General features: G+C 46.1%; 1 protein-coding gene across 2 annotated transcripts; it reads left to right on the top strand.

Moving 5' to 3' along the window:
* Positions 1–450: 450 nt before the first annotated feature.
* Positions 451–17,766, top strand: LOC307242367 (acetylcholine receptor subunit alpha-like). 2 transcript variants are annotated; one of them, XM_080016808.1, is made up of 10 exons: positions 451–669; positions 10,166–10,308; positions 10,796–10,840; positions 10,972–11,081; positions 11,514–11,709; positions 12,589–12,826; positions 14,076–14,299; positions 14,496–14,562; positions 15,697–15,821; positions 16,423–17,766. In XM_080016808.1, exons 1-10 carry the CDS (start codon positions 615–617, stop codon positions 16,549–16,551), a joined length of 1,332 nt encoding a protein of 443 aa, XP_079872934.1. In that variant the 5' UTR covers positions 451–614; the 3' UTR covers positions 16,552–17,766. The 2 variants fall into 2 exon arrangements, with proteins under 2 accessions (XP_079872934.1, XP_079872933.1); XM_080016807.1 differs by having other exon boundaries at positions 14,448–14,562.
* The last annotated feature ends 1 nt before the right edge of the window (position 17,767 follows it).

The following is a 17,767-nucleotide window of genomic DNA, read 5'->3' as shown; positions in this document are numbered from 1 at the left end:
TTGGCACCGACTTCAGCCGGATATAATGGATATAATGACACTGTGTCCATGCCCTTCATTCTCACCAGCCCCCGTCCAGCCCGTGCAGCTGTCCCCCCCCCCCCCCCCACCTTTTCTGCACACACACACACATACACACACACACAACACACCTATGTGCACACACACACACACACACAAACACACACACACACCTAAGGGACATCAGGGTTCTGTTTTTGGGGTGGGGTCGTTGCCTGGCACACAGACACAGACACACACACACACACACACACACACAGGCACACACACACACACACACACACACACACACACACACACACACACACACACACACCAGGGACACCAGGGTTCTGTTTTTGGGGCTGGGTCGCTGCCACGAGAGACCGCGAGAGGAGAGTTCATTTGCCAGATCACTTAGCACAGCGCTCGGCCTCCCCTTCCCCTCACATACAGGAGACTGTGTGGGTGAGTGAGTGTGTGCGCATGGACCCATGTGCGTGTGTGTGTGTGTGTGAGTAAATTCAGTTGAAAAGCTATATCGCTAAACTGCTGAACGGTTGGATGCTGTGGTCGTTTTAGGTTTTTCAGCTTAAAGTCTCTTTGCCGGGGACATGAAACCTCACCAGGTCCCAATATCGCTGCCTCTGGTTCTGTATGCACTGGCTGGTAAGTTTTCTTGAGTGTGTGTGTGTGTGTGTGTGTGTGTGTGTGTGTGTGTGTGTGTGTGTGTGTGTGTGTGTGTGTGTGTGTGTGTGTGTGTGTGTGTGTGTGTGTGTGTGTGTGTGTGTGTGTGTGTGTGTGTGTGTGTGTGTGTGTGTTGTCGCTCTTGATATCGGTGTATACTTTGGTGTGTGTTTGACTCCCCGACAGCGGAAGGAGCTTGAAAACCATCCGAGCTCTGAGAACCAAGCTCAAGAGAAGGTCACTCGTCTCATAGGAGACTAAAACGATATCCCATAATATAAAGATCTGAAGTGGATCTGAAGCAGCTTCTTTTTTTTTACACTATTTTACTTGAGCCAAATTGTCTGAAGGCAAAGCCTGTGTGAACTGAGGGGAATTTGAAGGAGCTTTTTCAGCTGATGAGGGTTAGAGTCAACTTCATGGGTTCCAGGTTCCAGCGGTTGGTGATATATTGATATAATATCAATTTATTACTGATATCATGATGGAAGACCATCGTCTGGGTTTTTGGTTATTGTGATATCGTGATATAATAAAATGTTGTCTTCAGAAGCAGATTATTTTGCCAGGCACATTTACATATACAAGGAATTTGTCACGGTGAGGATTTCTCTACAGACGATAAGCATTTAAAAAAAAAACAAGCTTTACAGACTGATCAAATAAAAATAAATAATAACAACTAAAATATTTACATAAAAAAAGCTTTACAGTATGATAATAAAAAAAACAAAAAAAAATAAATAAAAAAGCTTTACAGTCTGATCAAATCAAAAATAAATAATACAAATAAATTTCAATAAACAAAAATGCTTTACAGTCTGATGAAATCAAAAATAAATAATAATAATAATAATAATAATAATAATAATAATAATAATAATAATAAAGTTAAATAAATAAATAAAAGTTAATAAATATTAAAAATCAAATTAAAATACATTCATATTTCTAATAGTGAATTTACAGAAATGGCCAAAACGTCTTTAAATCTGCATTAGAGTAAACCAATGCAATTTTCTGAACTTCACATACTCTTCTAGATGATCAAATATAATAATCCACGTTACTAATGATTGTTTCTCAAATATTTGTTGTGTGTATATTCTTAAGAAAGCACTGACAGTCATCCCCAAATATCATCAAATTTTCAAAAATATATTGTATGATTATCGTATATGTATATATATAGTATATTGATATTTGATTTTGTCACTGTCACCCAGAGCCAAGGTCCAGACAAGCATGGTTACCATTCATTAACTTTTTGACTTCAAGGGCTCCCTGAAAGAAACGTAAAATGTCCTTCCCCTGTAGCATTTGACTTTTCTCTCCTTCGCAGTCCATCATTTAATTCACACTTAAGGTGGAATCGAGCCGACGGCCTCAATGCAAACCGATTTACAGTGGATGCACAAAATCGTCCGGCTCAAGGACGCTTTTTGGCCGAGGGCTCGGCCAACGCGCAGCTGTTCTGTCGGGATCAAATGTGCGTCTTTGAAAGTGTGTGCGAGAAAAAAAACGGCGTCGGAGGGAGAGTAAGGAGGTTCACGTGGAGGGCAAGCGTGGTCTTGGGGTGAAAACTTCAAGAAGAGCATTTTTACACTTTTACATGGCACCGAGGCCTGTGGCTCTGGGGGGCACATGTTAAATAGGTTCTTGAACGTTTCTCTGTATTTTCTACCGGCAGCCATTGTCCTTTTTTGGCACAGCCCCGAAACCCAAGCCCTTCGCCGGCCACGTCCGGCGATGCCTCCATCACCGAAACAGTGCATTGATAACCGCGCAAGTGAGGACGACGTGCAGAAAATTATTTTTTATTAATTGTTACAGGAAGGCATCTACACTTTGTTTGGGGGACGCCTGGACCTGACACAACCGTCAACACAATTTGCCTTATCCGCTACGAGTGCCTGCATATGTTCAAACTCCACAGAATACAATATTTGTGGATATAAGCGCATGTGTTGCAAGATAAAAATTGCAATTAATTATCTAGAGCTCTAGTATCAGTTCCAGCCAGAAGAGCAGCCCCGTGTTCATCAGAACGAGTTTCCCCCTGAAAGTGACGACTAGATGCCTTTTTAACTTAGTCCTCTATGATTATTATCACTTTGTGGGTTAAAGGTTCCCTCGCTCGCATTCTCTTTGGTGACTCCCGATTCCTGAGTCATTTAAAAGATTTGTTCACGGTAAATGAATCGTTCAGGAGCCTTGCATTACTAACTGCAAGTAGGCCGTAATAATAAGCACAGTTATACCTGTTTCCGACATTTTTAGTGGATAATACTGTAGGATGGTGGTGTCGGTGCCGTGGGATTATTTATGTGATGGGTTGGACAACCAGCATTTGTCCGTAGGCAACGGATTTCTACTTTAAAAGGTATTCTGAAATGTACCCTGCTACGTGTATGGGCACCTGGCACTCACGCCGGATGGGGCGGGCCTCCCCCTTGTGCGGGGCGTGGCTGGGCCTGGGGGTCCTGCCGGCTTGCCCGTGGGGCGGGCAGCTTGGACGGTGTGTCGATCTATCGCCGCGGGGCCAGGATCCGGGCCCGCTGTCCGTGTCTTGCGCCCGTTCCCCGGGTTCTGTGCCCGCGGCTGTGTCTTGTGCCTGCACCCGGGGGTTGCTTGTATGCGTGCGCCCCTGGGGTGCAGGGTCTCCTCGTGCTCCCTGGGACTGGGTCATGCTCCTCGGGGCTGGGCTGGGGGTTGCTCCACGGCCCTCCGGCTTCTCTGGGGGCCCGGGGGTCTTCTGTGACCGCAGGGCAGGGTACTCTGGGCTTTTCTGCAGCCGTAGGGTGTCCACAGGGCTGCGGAGTTCGGGGGGCTTCAGGGCCCCTTCCGCTGCTTGGAGGCGCCGCGACGTATTACCGACCTTCTACACCAGTACCAATGGGGATAAGTCATGTACACTCGCCGTTGGACATCTTACACACACACACCACCACCACCACCACCACCACCACCACCACCACCACACCCGCTTCAAGTGCACCCCAGCACCCTCCTGGTTGCATTCCTCTCCTTTCCTCCCTCATTTGCTGCCATAACTATGACAGGAAGAGGCCACGGTACCAGTTGTAGTTCCAGTTTTCCTGGACCCAATTCATTGTTTTTCAATACATGTTGTCATCCAGTGTTCATGTTTTTGTGTACATTTTTTGTTTCTATGTTTATTTGTCTCACCGTGGTGATTCTCCCCCCCTTGGAGTACTGATCAGTTGTTAATAGATCCAAACATGATAAATAGTTCTCCAAAGAGTGGGGTTGGCGGTGGTTCTCCATAACCAGAACCTGTGCTCTTGTCATCCCGAAGATCGTCCACGAGACAGAATTATTGCAGCATTTCTTGATGATATAAGAAGGAATAAAGAGTTGCATTGCAGGTTGAGAACTTGAACTCCACTTGCACTTGCAGACAAACTCTGTCCTGAATGCAACGCCGTACAAATACTCTGTGTTGTATGCCCAGCATGCTGACAGCAGGGGTTAAAATAAAAAATTATAAATAAATAAATAAAAAGAAATTGAAATTTTTCCAGCATCAAAGTTATCGCCGCAGGTATATTTTTCACACTAATAAAATCGAAAAACTTGTTATAAGTGACACTTGTAGGTGTAGAACCAGGATGAAGTTATCTGGGAAAACAAACCCAAAAGATTGTTATTTTCTTCCCGAATTGCCGACCTCCGACTGAAATATTTAGCATGTGGTTGAAAGCAACATTTTTTTGAAGTGCTCTGGGTTTGCTATATTATTAAATGTGGATCTCATTTACAGTGCAGGTAAATGTATTTGAATTTTGATGAGAACAAGACTATTGGTGTGATACTTCCAATAATCAACCAAACATTGACATGCTGAAGACGTTATGCCGAAAAGTCGGCTGCCTCTTTTTATCCTATGAATTCAATTATCTGTCCCCGATGGTAACAATAATAACATTTTTTTTATTCATACGTTTCTATACTTTTATAGGCCGGGTTTTAAAGATTATGAGAATGGGACAATACAAAAACACAACCAGCATATTTTTTTATTGGTTATAGTCCCTATAGGGATATTGTCAATTTATAAATATAATAGTTAAGTTAGATTATTATTGTCCATAAATAAATTATTAAATGTCCATAAAAAAAATCAACTGGTACCCTTCCAGGGGACCTAGTTCCCCGGAACACCACGGTCGACCAGCTTCCTTCCCCCAGGGCGACACCAGTTTATTGTAGAGAGTGGGCCAGTTGAAATACGCCCAGGAGCGGAAAGACATGTGTCCTGACAGGGGCTCCTCTCTCCTGAGTGTGTGTGGGGATGGGGGTTTTACCTGTTGCTCGTTGGACCAACCACTGAGCAACAGGTATGGAGCCACTCTGATCCTGGATCCACCTACATCCAGGTCAGGTGTGGCTACTCAAACTACACCATCACCACACATATTATCCATAGCGTTCGCCTGCCACATCTCCATAGTGACGTAGGGATGTAGGGATGTAGTGTTAAGCTCAGAAACACCTCAATAGGGCAAGAGTTGGGTATGTTAGGGTACAAACCCTGTGCTATTCTGTACAGCCTGAAGTTGATTGATAGTCATGTGACTCTGGGTGCACAGGCATACTAATTTACTATTACTTTACTTTACTTTTTCTACTTATATTGTTATTTATCTATTTTACTAATTCTCTAATCATTGTACGTATACATCAGTTATTTAATAGGTTTAATTCCAAAAACTGGGGAAAATTGGGAATCTACGATTTAGCTTTCAGTGTAGTCGTGAATATCAGGTCAGAGCAGGAAGAGTTGAAATAAATGAAATGTCACACCTGGTCACATATTTTTCTGAATAGATCCACAGTCCTCATGCAAACACACTTCACAAAAATCACTTTTTACACGAATGAATTGTGGGCATTAGTTTTTGTTTGTTTTGCACTTTAACACGATATAAAGAACATTTTAAACTGTCATCGATGGAACATGGTGAACGTCCAGCTGAGAAAATGGCTGCTGTTGTACTGGAGAACACCGAGCTCTCCCATTTCCTATGACGTATGTTTTGATGCAAAAAATCTAGACGCAGGTACAACAGAAACCCCCAGGGTTGGGGAGTCTGGCAGTCGGATTCCGTTTTCGGATTTAGTGTGAAGCCAGCTTTACACTATTGCAAATGTGCTGCATGATGTTGTGTGTTATTTTTGCGGCTTTTCTTTACATTTTTATTCTTGTTTAATTCTCTCTGGTTTTATTTGTACAGCTATATTGCGATGCTCCTCGTGTGAAATATGTATGTCGTTTCTACTATGAAGGGTGACTTGATGGATGAGGTAATTCATCTACTGTTTACCCAATATCCACCCGGCACCCTCCTGTGAAAAATGAAGACTATTCATTTTGTTTCATTTTGTGCTCGTTGCCTTTTACGGGAAGAGGGCAAAGTTGGGAGTGGGGAGTGATTGACGGCTCCAAGTGTTGTCATTTGTCCCGTCGCTTTTCTATTTTAGTCCGGGTCCAGATCAAAGTGTGCTAGCAGGACAACAGACACACCGGCACAGAGGGGCCAAGGCGAGGCCGTGACATAAGTTCAGGGAAAAAAACATCCTTAACAAACAAACATACACGCACACACACACGCACACACACACACACACACACACGCACGCACGCACGCACGCACACACACTCACACACACACACACACACACACACACACACACACACACACACACACACACACACACGCACTGTATATACACACAGAGCTTTCATGTCAGGAGCTTGTTGATATCAAATATAAAATAATCAACTTGTGTGTGTGTGTGTGTGTGTGTGTGTGTGTGTGTGTGTGTGTGTGTGTGTGTGTGTGTGTGTGTGTGTGTGTGTGTGTGTGTGTGTGTGTGTGTGCGTGCGTGCGTGTGTGTGTGCGTGCATGCGTGTTTGTGTGTGGGCCACGCTCTGCTCAGCTGGCTAACTGAAACCAGATACCGGCCGACTCATTTAAGGCCTAGGTGTAAATAGACAGATTCCAGTCATGTCGACATGTCATACAGCCTGGCCAGTGGCCACATGCCAACCTGCTGAGTCAGAACACATTAATACCACCTGGAAGTCAGTGCTTGAGTATGACCAAGGACTTTTTTTTACACTATTTGAGATTATTTCTACTAATTCAACTCATTATATGTTGATTGCCATCATTTATAACAGCTTGACAGCTTGTCTCACTATTGAGATTAGATTGCAACATAGTCCCTGACTGTATTTTATAATGTATCGTACGCCCAAAAGAACCTGCTTGGTTTTCAGTCTAACTTCGTTTTACTTCCGAGTTGTCTGTATTTGTATCCTACTGGCGCTCTTCACGTGAGGTATTTTATCATCCTTCTTCCTCAACTCCTCCGGGTCTCTGTGATCTGCGGTTAAGTCGTGATCCTCCTTAAGGTCTCCTGCTGAAAGAAAAGTTCCTTATTGGTGTAGGCTGATAGTCAAACAGCTGAGAAACAACCTTCTGTGTGTAGAAATGGGTGCATCCCTTTGAGAGGACCGTCATTACAGGTATTGTCATTTTTCTGACGAGGTATTGGGTGGATGTGTAGAGGATACTTTGATGCGGTGTGATTATTTGCTACTTCACCACTTCAAGCCCCCTTTCAAATCGCTTGAAATTCTTCTTACCTCTCTTCTGGAGAACAGAGCATATGGAAAAGCAACATCTGGTCGCTGGTTGCGAGAGACTCTTCACATCGGCGGCAGCGGCACAGATGCCCAGGGAACAGCCACAAAATAAAGAATGTCCCCGAGCGTAAAGGTTTATGCGGCGCCGTAAAGTTTACACCTGATGTTATATGAGCATAAAAACGGCATGTTCTTTGTTTATCACGACTATTAGAAAGCTATTGACATCAGAAAGATTTGAGGACTTGGCCTACGTGTACCATTTATCTAAGTGTGTGTGTGTGTGTGTGTGTGTGTGTGTGTGTGTGTGTGTGTGTGTGCGTGCGTGCGTGCGTGTGTCCTCTTTTGACAATTCACGTCTGGGTGTGATTTACAGGCTCGTGAAGCATAGTTGGAGTTCCTATAAGACCGCCGAGCCGGAGGTATGTTTTGCATGATGAAAAGGTGTTAAAAGCAGGTCAACGCTCCTGATCCCCTCTTTGAGTTCAAGCCTCACCCCGGCAGAGCCGTCGCTCCCAAACAGACTCTCGGCGCTTTGTTTCTAAGCATGCCGCCTTAATCGCCCCCCCTTAATGGCTTAGTGCGGCAGCTTTTCACCAATATGGAGCCTTAGTCACTTGATCTCTCTCTCCCTCTCTCTTTCTCGCCATCTCTGCCTCTCTCTCGCTGACGGCCGGTCCGCTGCCGGTTCCCGAGTGACCACGTTTTCCTCCATACCTCTGTCCATGACCGCTTTTGTACCCCAACCTCGGCCGTTTGCTCTCCCTTCCTCAGAGAGCGCTTGGACCGTCCGTCGGTTTGGGTTTCGGGTTGCTAAGCTAGCGAAATGTTTGGCGCGTGCATCGCGGTTTATCACTGATAGGCCTCCGCCGCCGCTCGCTTCAGCTGTTGACTCTGGTTCTGGTGTAGAAACATTTGGGGGGTTGAATAAGATGACAGGAATCCTTGGGAAGCTTGACAGTGCAGTATTTCCTCCTTGCATTAAGATGACTCAGCACAACGGTTCCAAACAAACACGTTTACATGGTTGATACAGGCCAGGCAAAACAACAGTGTTTTTTGAGGTAAACAGGATGTAATAAAGTTGCTGGCTGGATGTGTCTGTTATTTATGGAAAGTGCCTTTTTGTCCAATGTTGATAATTGACTTGTTTCAGGCCTTTGACTTGCTTTGTTTGGGGATCCTTACTGTATGTTCCCTCACCCTACGTTTCTCTCACTCCTCTGTTCCCATCATCTCTATGTTCCCCTTATCCCTGCTGTGTTTTCCACTCATCCAAATGTTTCTTTAGCCCTATGTTCCCTCAGCCCTACACTATCGTCCATTCATCCCTACTGTATGTTCAGTCATCCCAATGTTTTTTCGGCCCTATGTTCCCCTCATCCTTATGTTCCCCTCATCCCAATGTTTTTTCAGCCCTATGTTCCCCTCATCCTTATGTTCCCCTCATCCCTCTGTTCCACTCATCCCTATGTTCCCACAGCCCTATGTTCCCCTTATCCCTATGTTCCCCTCATCCCTATGTTCCCACAGCCCTATGTTCCCCCTATCCCTATGTTCCCCTCATCTCTATGTTCCCACAGCCCTATGTTCCCCTTATCCCTATGTTCCCTTCATCTCTATGTTCCCACAGCCCTATGTTCCCCTTATCCCTATGTTCCCTTCATCTCTATGTTCCCACAGCCCTATGTTCCCCTTATCCCTATGTTCCCCTCATCCCTATGTTCCCCTCATCTCTATTTTCCCACAGCCCTATGTTCCCCTCATCCCTATGTTCCCACAGCCCGATGTTCCACTCATCTCTATGTACGACTCATCCCTATGTTCCCTCAGCCCTATGTTCTCCTTATCACTATGTTCCTACAGCCCTATGTTCCCCCCATCCCTATGTTCCACTCATCCTTATGTTCCCTCAGCCCTATGTTCCCCCCATACCTATGTTCCACTCATCCCTATGTTCCACTCATCCCTACTGTATGTTCACTCATCCCAATGTTTCTTCAATAGAAATGGAGGACCAACAGTATGTTCCCTCAACCTGTATAGTACATATAGCATTGTCCAGTGACAGCCACGCACGCATTTGACCAATAGATGTAGAAAAGTTAGTCAGTTCTTCATTGGCCCATAATAAACCCTCCGACCAAATTTGGTGCAAATTCAGGATTAACTTTTTGAGATATCATGCTGAGAGGCAAACGAAGGGAATCAGGCAAGCCCTAGTTAACGTCAGACCGTTGCGTATACTTTTAACACTGACGTTTCAACAATGATTAGTCACTGATTACATTGACTCATATAGTACCACCATCTAGGCGTTCCTAGCAGAATACAATAATGAAACAGGCATGAGGGAGCATAAGGATGACGCCCTTTGTTTGTTCACTGTTCATTTAGAAAATACACAAGACCGAGACTAAATGTCGGCCTCTGACAGCTGGATTTTGAAACACCTCCAGCTCTGGTACCTCTGGTGTCGCATGGTTGAAGACGAGAGATGAAACAATTGTTTGACAAAATGAAGACACGAAACATGTGCATGAGCAAAGTTCCCCAAAAAAAAAAAAATGATGGAACGACTCACTTCAGTTCAATAAGACACTTTATAAAGGAACGCAGACTGACTGATTGACTGATTGATTACTGTATCTTGAGCTGTATGGAGAATATTGTTCCGTGGCAAAAATTGTCCTTTAAGTACAGCCATGAATATGCACAGGGAAATTGATTTATCACTGTGTGTGTGTGTGTGTGTGTGTGTGTGCACGCGCATGGGTGCGTGCATGTGTGTGTGTGTCCCAGGCCAGGCATTATGTTCAGCCGATGAGACTCGCCTTGTGAAGAACCTGTTCACCGGTTACAACAAGATAGTGCGTCCCGTCAACCACTTCCGAGACGCCGTGGTGGTCACCGTGGGCCTGCAGCTCATCCAGCTCATCAGCGTGGTAAGAGACACTCACCCAAAAGTCTGTCGACGGTGACGTAGCTGAGAAAGTTGAGTTTAGAGATTCTTATCGTTAAGTTCAGAATAAAATCACCCTTTGAACCCGTCGATTTGTGGCTGAGAAAGGGCCTTTCCCCTCTTCCCATGCTTTCATGGCAGCATTCAACGATTTCCCCCACCCAAGGAATTGCTTTTCGAGAAAAATATATTATTGTTATATTTAAAAGAAAAATAGAAGAAAAGGCTGAAGACGTGTCTCACCAATCGTAAAAAAAACAAACTGGGATTTTCATTAAGACTCATAACACCTGCTTCTCCACAACATTCAAGCCATGGCTGCCATGGCCCCTCGGGGGCCCAAATTCAAATACATGTGAGAGGCCAACGGACAGAAAGTGAGACAACAGCGGCCTGACACTGTAACTACAACGTTTCTTTGTCAAGTTGTAAAGATCCTTTGGTGTCATCTTTTGTTGTCGCCCCGTCAGGATGAAGTCAACCAGATTGTCACCAGCAACGTCCGTCTAAAACAGGTGAGAGCTCTGGTTCGACGAGAGCCCCCGGCGCTGAGCACCGTTATATCTTGTCGTTGATATCGCCGGTGTTGTCGTTAGGTGTGGCGTCCTCGTTTTTTATTTTTATACCTTACAATCACTTCACACAGAAGTGGACGGATGTGAACCTGAAGTGGAATCCCGGTGATTATGGCGGAATTAAGAAGATCAGGGTTCCATCCACTGATATATGGAGACCTGACCTGGTGTTATATAACAAGTAAGCACACACACTCACACACACTCACACACACACACACACACACACACACACACACACACACACACACGCACAATATAGTATCTTTCTCCCTCCACGCTTGTAGGACACCCCTACACCCACAAACACGTGCATTGTCCCATGAAGACATTTATATAGATGAAGATATCACTGAGTTGACTTTGCATTACTACTATAGAAACTTTTACAGTGAATAAACACATCAAATAGGAAGGAACTCTGACGTTTACTCAACTTGTGGAATTCTCTTATTTTAGGCAGACTGACCTGCGTTTCGTGTGGCCTCAAGCATCCGCAAAAAGCATTGGTTCATCCTTCCCCGATTATACATTGTTTTGGGGGTTTTTATCAGCGTTACTATCCCTAATCCTCCTCCAATGCTCTCTTCCTATGTTTCTCCACGCACCGCAGCGCCGACGGTGACTTCGCCATCATCCACGAGACCAAGGTGTTGCTGGAGCACACGGGAATGATAACGTGGAACCCCCCGGCCATCTTCAAGAGTTACTGCGAAATCATTGTCCTGCACTTCCCCTTCGACCTGCAGAACTGCAGCATGAAGCTGGGAACCTGGACCTACGACGGGCTGCTGGTGGTCATAAACCCGGTATGTGTTTAAGGTTGTTATTCTTTTGCGTTCATGAAACATTTTTACTTCAACCCAATTGAAATGTTGATTTTTTTTTTTTCACAAGCGCACCTCATTTTCACTGTTCGTCCTTTCATGTGGCAATCCATAAGATTGTCCGTGATGGTTTACACTGGTCTTCGCTCTGAGACAGGCCCTTAAAATACATTCAAGAAATTCATTATGACCTCTTCCCATGGATTGATTTTTATTTATTTTTTCTTGGTACTTGAGGTGGTTAGGGGTTTGCCGCCACCAACAAAGCACACAGTATAAGGGGAGTACCCGCATAACAGAAACACATTGAAAGGCTGTTTCTTAAAAAAAAAAAAAAAAAAAAAAAAAAAAAAAAGCCAGTTAAAAAAAAAAGGAGCCAATGAGATTTTTTTACAAAATTATCTACAAAATAATCTTATGGATTACCACTTTAAAATATGTGTGATGTATCTCTTTGTGTGTGTATGTGTGTGTGTGTGTGTGTGTGTGTGTATGGGCCGTGTATTACATTTCATTTAGCAGACGCTTTTATCCAAAGCGACTTACAATTATTCAAACACCGACGGACACAGCCATCCGGAGCAACTAGGGGTTAAGTGTCTTGCTCAAGGACACTACAGCGTGCTAGCAGGAGGAGCCTGGGATCGAACCAGCAGCCTCTAGATCACTAGACCACCAGCTCTACCAGCTCTACCTCCTGAGCCACCATCCCCTATTAGACAGTAGATTCCGATGCTGCTAAGTGTTTTTGTTTTTCTTCCTGGGTGAAGTTGTCACCTCCGGTCCACTCACCGGTGGAACAGCGATGCTCACAACAGACTTTCACCTTTCTTTCCGTTCTGCTCTTCCTTCCTTCTCCAGGACAGCGATCGGCCGGACCTCAGCAACTTCATGGATTCGGGCGAGTGGGTCCTGAAGGACTACAGGAGCTGGAAACACTGGGTGTTCTACTCGTGCTGCTCGGACACGCCCTACCTGGACATAACCTACCACTTCCTCATGCTGCGGCTGCCGCTCTACTTCATCGTCAACGTCATCATACCCTGCATGCTCTTCTCCTTCCTCACCGGGCTGGTCTTCTACCTGCCCACCGACTCGGGTAAAGCCACGGTCACATTGTGGTTCACAGTCTGAATCAGAATCCTGGCCAAGTCTAGTCACCCGGACTTCAGTTGTGCACTCCGTTACCAAGGTTACAGCCTCTTTGTAGTCTCCTTCAAAGGACAGTTTGGCACTCGACTTGAGCCCATTACAAAGTTATGTCTTCAAAAGCTGGGTGGAGGGATATTGCTGTATGGATGGATGGATGGATGGATGGATGGATGGATGACTGGATGGGTGGATGGATGGGTGAATAGATGGATGTGTGGAGGAATGGGTAATGGATGGGTGGATAGATGATGGATGGATGGATAGATGGATAGGTGGGTGGATTTATGGATGATGGGTGGATGGATAGATGATGGATAGATGGATAGGTGGGTGGATTGATGGATGATGGATGGATAGATGATGGATGGATGGATGAATGGATGATGGATGGATGGGTGGATGGATGGATGGTTGGATGGAGAGGTGGGTGGATGGATGATAGATGGTCGAATGGGTCGATGGATGGATAGGTGGGTGGATTAATGAATGGGTGGATAGATGATGGATGAATGGATGGGTGGATAGGTGGATGGGTTGGATGGATGGGTGGATGGATGGACGAGGGATGGGTGGGTGGATGGATGCGTGGAGGGATGGGTGGATGGATGGGTGGATAGATGATGGATGGATGGATGGATAGGCGGGTGGATGGATGGATGGATGATAGACGGTGGAATGGGTCGATGGATGGCGGGGTGGGTGGATTAATGAATGGGTGGATAGATGATGGATGGGTGGATAGGTGGATGGATGATGGATGGGTGGATAGGTGGATGGATGGTTGGATGGGTGGGTGGATGACGGATGGGTGGGTGGGTGGATGGATGGATGGATGGATGGATGACAGATGGTCGAATGGGTCGATGGATGGCGGGTGGGTGAATTAATGGATGGAGGGATGGGTGAATGGATGAATGGATGGATGGATGGATGGACGTTTGGATGGAGGGATGGGTGGATGGATGGAGGGATGGGTGGGTGGATGGATGGATGGATGGATGAATGGAGGGATGGGTGGATGGATGGATGGAGGAATGGGTGGGTGGATGGATGGATGGATAGCAAACAATTTGTCTGAGAATCTTAACCATGTGTTGGAATGAAGCTTAAAATTCTTGTGCAACTTCTCCCTCTTCATCCTCTCTTCCTCCCTTCCTCTCCCCCCCCCTCCCTCCCTCTCTCTCTCTCTCCCTCAGGGGAGAAGATGACCCTGTCCATCTCTGTCCTGCTGTCCCTGACTGTCTTCCTGCTGGTCATCGTGGAGCTGATCCCCTCCACGTCCAGCGCCGTCCCGCTGATCGGGAAGTACATGCTCTTCACCATGGTCTTCGTCATCGCCTCCATCGTCATCACCGTCATCGTCATCAACACCCACCACCGCTCGCCCAGCACACACACCATGCCCGACTGGGTCCGCAAGGTAGCGCATGCGCACACACACACACACACACACACACACACACACACACACACACACACACCCTCTACCCAGCCCCGCAGCTCACCCATTCTCAATCTCTCTCTCTCTCTCTCTCTCTCTTCCCTGGTATGTATTTCGTCTCCGTCAGATCTTCATTCACACTATTCCCAACATGATGTTCTTCTCCACCATGAAGAGGCCGAGCCAGGAGCTGCAGCAGAGGAGGCTGTTCCCCATCGAGATGGACATCTCCGACATCTCGGGTGAGAAACCGGACCGCAAACCAGCCAGGGGCAGGACGACGGGAAGCTCCGGTGGGTTGGAGACAGTTTGGGAACATGGGAGCTGCTCCAGGTGATTTGAGGGCCCCCTCCCCGCGCTCCGCTAGATGCCACTCAATTGCTCCCGCAGGTATATTTCAGTTTTTCAACTGAGACATATCCCGCGAAGGAGAACCGAGGGGGGAATGCACGTAGCAAGGATTGCATGGCTTTTGCAGGTAAAATCCACCTCTACCTGTGCTGCCACGCAAATAGCATTTGGTGCTCCGGTGCTATTTGCGCATATTTAAATCAGGTATTATGCATACATTTCTGGGAAAAATAAATTGGTCCCTTTCTATGCAAATGAGCCTCACTGCATAAAACATCCAGTTCTCCAACACCAGCGCCAACAGCCACACACAGTTAGAGTGAAATGATTAGCGTCTGCAGAGAGCCGGCGGTAGCTGAAGCGCAAATGAGGGGTGTCGCGTTTGAGAGGCTGGTGAGGCACTGGGTAACATCTTTTGTTTTGTCCTCGCTTCAAATCATGCTCATCCTCTTTTACAGTCTGAAGGTGTGCGCGTCAAAAACACCGACGGCACTGGCAGACTGGGATTGCAAACCCCAAAATACCGTTTCCCTCGGTCGCGTTTAAATTCCTCGCCTGACGTTTTGGGGGAACGCCTCTGCACCTCCACGGTCAGGACTTGTAACTTGCGATCGGAAAATGTAACTTTTACTCCTTCTCTCTGCCATTTTCCCGCCTACCGTTGTTCTTGGCATAAAGCCAGAGTTTACACTTTGCCACGTGGATAACTGCAATCTGACGCAAAACAAGGGCAAATTGCACTCAGCGGCAAAACTGTTATATCATTAGCGCAATATATTTTGTTAATCGGACGTTGACGCGACGAAGACAGCGGCTGCACGTGACGCCCAGTTCGTGGCGCTATGAGCGGCCGCAATCCATTCTTTGTGAATGGATTCTCCCCGAGACTCCATGCGGAGAAAAGTGAAGTTGTTGTGAGGGGCGATTGCGGCGGGCAGCCCTTGCTGTTTCAAATGATCCGAGTAAACGCCGTCAAGTCCCCTGCTGAAGATAACTCACCCGATTTCTGGCTTTTATTTGAACAGGCAAGCCAACTCCCAACAAAGTCACCTACAACTCCCCGATCACCAAAAACCCTGAAGTGCGGAGCGCCATCGAGGGCGTGAAATACATCGCTGAGTCCATGAAGTCAGATGAGGACTCAAACAATGTGAGTAAAGCCCTCAGGGTAAGGTGCAGATCTGCGACACCAACACTTAACTAAACGAGTTATCAAAATGCCCTTCAATGCCCTGACCCCCACGCGCCGTCCGAACTTGCAGGGATGTTCGGCCGACGTTTGGGGATGAGAGTCCGTACAAAGATAAAGGGGTTTATGATCCCACAAGAGTTCACCGCTTTACGGGGCAACTAAAAGGAAAACTTAAACCTGAGATTTCAATCGTTTGGAATCAACCCGAGTGACTGGCGCCAGAATCGGCCGTGTGTAGAGCAGCGTCAATCGCAGGATGCCAAAGGGCGCGGTCGTGATTACCCCATCACCGCAACACACAACATCTAAGTCGGTGATTCCAAAGACGCCAATGCGGGGGTCTTAAGAGATCGCAGGGGGGTTGTCTCATGGCCTCGGGCAATTAGAGGTAGTGTCCTAATTGGAATTGCTCACCGAGGCAATCATGTTGCCATGGATCCCTTTCCTGCTCCTGTACCTTGAATGTACAGGAGCAACCAGATGTCCCCCTTGACATATCAATGCCTCAATATCTCTCTCTCTCTCTCCTCCCCCTCACAATCCCAAACCCCATTCCCAGGCGGCCGAGGAGTGGAAGTTCGTGGCCATGGTCTTGGATCACATCCTGCTGTGCGTGTTCATGGCCGTGTGCATCGTCGGCACGCTCGGCGTCTTCGCTGGAAGGCTGATCGAGCTCAACACGGTGTAGACGAGCGGGACGAAAGCAGGAACCTTGTACATAATTTAAATGTTAGCGTCGCACAAGCAAAAAACACGTCGGAGAAGTAAAGGAAACAACGTAGGGATGAAAGCCAAGGGGTTACGCTATAACTGTAACTATGGCAACATACCGGGAAAACAACATCACTACTACAAATAGGACAAGCTTAAGCCAAACATAACTGTACTATTTAATCTTGTAACCAACATCAGTAGGTGTCATCTGTGTATTTGGCGTCTCTGCCAGATATGCAGTAGTTAAACGTGGCGTTTAGACCGTACACACAAATCTAAATACACACACACACACACACACACACACACACACATATGGAAAATGATGACTGGTTGACATCAGCTTGGATTTTTTTTGTTCTTAAATTATGTTTTCCTGGTTATCTTCTGTATACCCTGATCAAGGCGGCGTGCAGAACCACGTTTTACAAATGAGTCTGCACCTGGTGTCTGTGGCTCGGTAATACTTGCAGTCCAAATAACAATATATAGGAATGGGTTGTACTTGTACTTGCAATTTTGTTGTCTTTTTTTTACAAGTTCAATTTTTACGCAGAGCGAGGGGTGTCTTCCTACGATAGTTTTATTGATTTCTTTCCCCTTGCTCTCCACCTTGATATACACATTTTGATTTTTATTGATCTCGTTTCGTCACTTGTCCTCGATCCTAACCTGCGTCTGCTACTGTCCATCATTGGGGTCCTTGTCGTTTATCTCACATTGATTATCTCCGACTTTCCTTTTCTGTGGGGAGTTCTCCGTACGAGGAAATAGAAATGCTCTCGCCCTGGTAGTTCCGCAGGGCCGGGGCACTTTTTGGATCTTCTAAGGTGCCTTGAGTTGGCAGATTCTGGGGGCAGCATTGGTCTTGGACGTATCCTTCAAAGGCTTCACTATACCGCAACCCTTTGCAAGGCCCTCAATAATTCCCTAAAAATGGCTTAAAGCAGTGGAATGGATTTGGTGTAATGGATGCATGGATATAAGTATGGTTGCCTGTTTTTTTTTGTTTTTTTTTACATATGTTTTGTTGGAAGTGGAAACGTGTGTATAATAAAAGATATTATCAACATATAAAATATATGTAATTTTTTTCTCTGTACCAAATGCTCCTAATGACTCATGTACGGTTGGTCAAATAACCAGAAATGGTTGTCCCACAGGATTGAATAAACAACTGACCAATGTGC

The sequence above is a fragment of the Zeus faber genome, assembly GCF_960531495.2.
Source record: "Zeus faber genome assembly, chromosome: 16".
NCBI classification, from domain to species: Eukaryota; Metazoa; Chordata; class Actinopteri; order Zeiformes; family Zeidae; genus Zeus; species Zeus faber.
This window is presented reverse-complemented; position numbering and strand designations above follow the sequence as displayed.